The sequence below is a fragment of the Manacus vitellinus genome, unplaced genomic scaffold (genome assembly GCF_001715985.3).
Source record: "Manacus vitellinus isolate BGI_N305 unplaced genomic scaffold, ASM171598v3 ctg7180002433231_pilon, whole genome shotgun sequence".
Lineage (NCBI taxonomy): Eukaryota > Metazoa > Chordata > Aves > Passeriformes > Pipridae > Manacus > Manacus vitellinus.
Window position 1 is genome coordinate 1 of NW_021938454.1, and position 2173 is coordinate 2173.

General features: G+C 64.9%; 1 protein-coding gene across 1 annotated transcript; it reads right to left on the reverse strand.

Annotated features, from left to right (window-relative positions):
• Positions 1–35: 35 nt before the first annotated feature.
• Positions 36–2124, reverse strand: LOC115307228 (putative solute carrier family 22 member 31). Its single transcript, XM_029958361.1, is given in 8 exon segments — positions 36–387; positions 474–585; positions 700–914; positions 982–1108; positions 1221–1342; positions 1624–1685; positions 1687–1802; positions 2043–2124. Coding segments are annotated over 8 exon segments (1188 nt in total).
• Between the last annotated feature and the right edge of the window lie 49 nt (positions 2125–2173).

Here is a 2173-nt window from a genome sequence, read left to right on the forward strand (position 1 = left end):
CAGCAGTGGGGAGACCCCCAGGGATCGGGGCACAGCTACATCTCATGAGGAGTGTCCAGGGAGCCCAGCATCCTCTTGGTGGAGGCAGCGAGGCGGGAATAGTCGTGGGGGATGCCATGGGAGGCGAGCAGGGGCAGGTGGTCCTCGCAGGGGGGCCGGCGGAAGAGGGGGGGCCGGCGCTGGTTCTCACCGTCCTGCAGGGACTGGGGCAGGTTGCGGCCCTGGCTCTCGGGCAGCAACATAATGCTGAGCACGGCCAGGATGGCGAAGGATGCGGCGAAACACCAGTGGTGGCAGGAAGAAGCCACGGCTGTTGGGATGGCGGTGATGGGCGCTGCCGCCTTGCCCACGAAACTGGCCCCCACGACCAGGCCCAGCCCGGCACCCCTGCGGGGGGAACACACTCAGAGGGGGTCCTGCCCCTGTGCCCCCCAACCCAGGGTAGCACAGGAGGGAGGTGGCTCCCCCCTTACCTGACCACGGTGGGGAGAACCTCACTGGCAAAGAAGATGCTGAGCATGGTGACAGCATGGGAGGCGGCCGTGCCCACCACAGAAAGGGTCAGGACAATGAGCTCCAGCAGGTCTGGGAGGGGGTGAAGCACCATCAGGGGTCAAATCCCGCACCCACCCCTCTCAGACATGCAGTTCCCTCCCCAGTTGGGGGCTGCATCCCTGGCGGTCCCCTGAGGGTCCTTACACTGGGTGAGGGCCAGCAGCAGGAGGGAGGAGATGCCCGTGAGGACGGTGCAGAGGAGGAGGATGGCGCGGCGTCCGAAGCGCTCGGCCGTCAGGCACACGAAGAGGCAGGCAGCCACCTCGGTGCCCACCAGCACCAAGTAGGAGGAGAAGAAGTGGGGCAGGTGGGGGGCCAGGTTGCGAGTGAAGCAGTGGCGGATGCCGGAGCCGATGAACCTGTGGGAGAGCGGCGTCAGGGGGCCAGCAATGAGACCCTCCCCCCCAGCAAGCACCTCTCAAGGGCCCCCTCCTGCCAATCGATAGCCGCGAAGCTCGAGAATGACCGTTCTTCCAGATGACTCTGGTGCTGAAGATCTCACAGACAGCGTGGTACCGGGGCTGTGGGGATCCCTCGGACAAGGCCTCCAGCTCTGCTGGGAGAAGGGATCCCAGGATAGAGTCGGCACTGCCCCACCACCCTCAGCACCATGGCTGTGGGGAGGGGTCCCAGTGTCCCATCACCCTTGGAGTTCCCCCACACACCCGTGAGGAGGCTGTCCTGGGGCCAGTTGTCCTCAGCCAGCGCCTGTAGGGTCTTCCTGGCCCTCTCCAGTTGCTGAGTGGCCAGCAGCCAGCGCGCTGACTCCAGCAGCAGTGCTGGGCACCTGGGGCATGAGTGTCAGGTCACAGAGCTCCCCAGGGGCCTGGCCCCCTCCAGCACTGACCCTCCCATCCGGCTTCAAAGCAACACTGCCCAGAAACCCTCAACTTCAAACCTGAGCAAACATTTACCCAGGGTGGAAGGGTTCCCACTCCCCTGGAGAGTCCCGGGCAGCCTTTGATCCCTGCTGTGGCCCTGGACAGGGTGTGCCTGGCTGGGAACAGCTTGGCAACAGCACCAGGCACAGCCCAGCCCCACACAAACCCCTGTCCAGGGGGTCCTTACCACCAGCAGGCAGCCAGCAGAGCCAGGATCATGGTGACGGCGCCCTGCAGCACCCGCCAGTCCGGCACAGCAGGGGCTCAGCCCTGGGCAGCAGCAAGCTCCGAAAAAGCGGATCCCGACAGATCTGGCCACCCCCTCGTCATCCCCCAGTCGGTGGGGGGGCTCACACAGCTCCAGCCCTGGCAGAAGGTGAGGAGTGCACTGTGGGTGCCATTGACACAGGACATCCTGCACCCTGGAGAATCATCCCAGAGCATCCTGTATCCCAGTGCATCCTACACCATGCAGCATCCTGCATCCTGGAGCATCCTATACCCTGGAGCATTTTGCACCCCAAAGCATCCTGTATCCCAGAGCATCCTGCACCTCAGAGCATCCTCAATCCCCACGCCCCTGTGGACCCTCCCAGTCACACTCACGGGCCACGTAGAGAGCGAGGAAGGCTCCTGCCAGTGCTGCCCCGAAGAGCAGCCGAGCCACCAGGACCATGAGAAAGTTCATGGCCAGTGCCACGGCGAGGCCCACGGGCACTGCCAGCGCCAGGGACAGC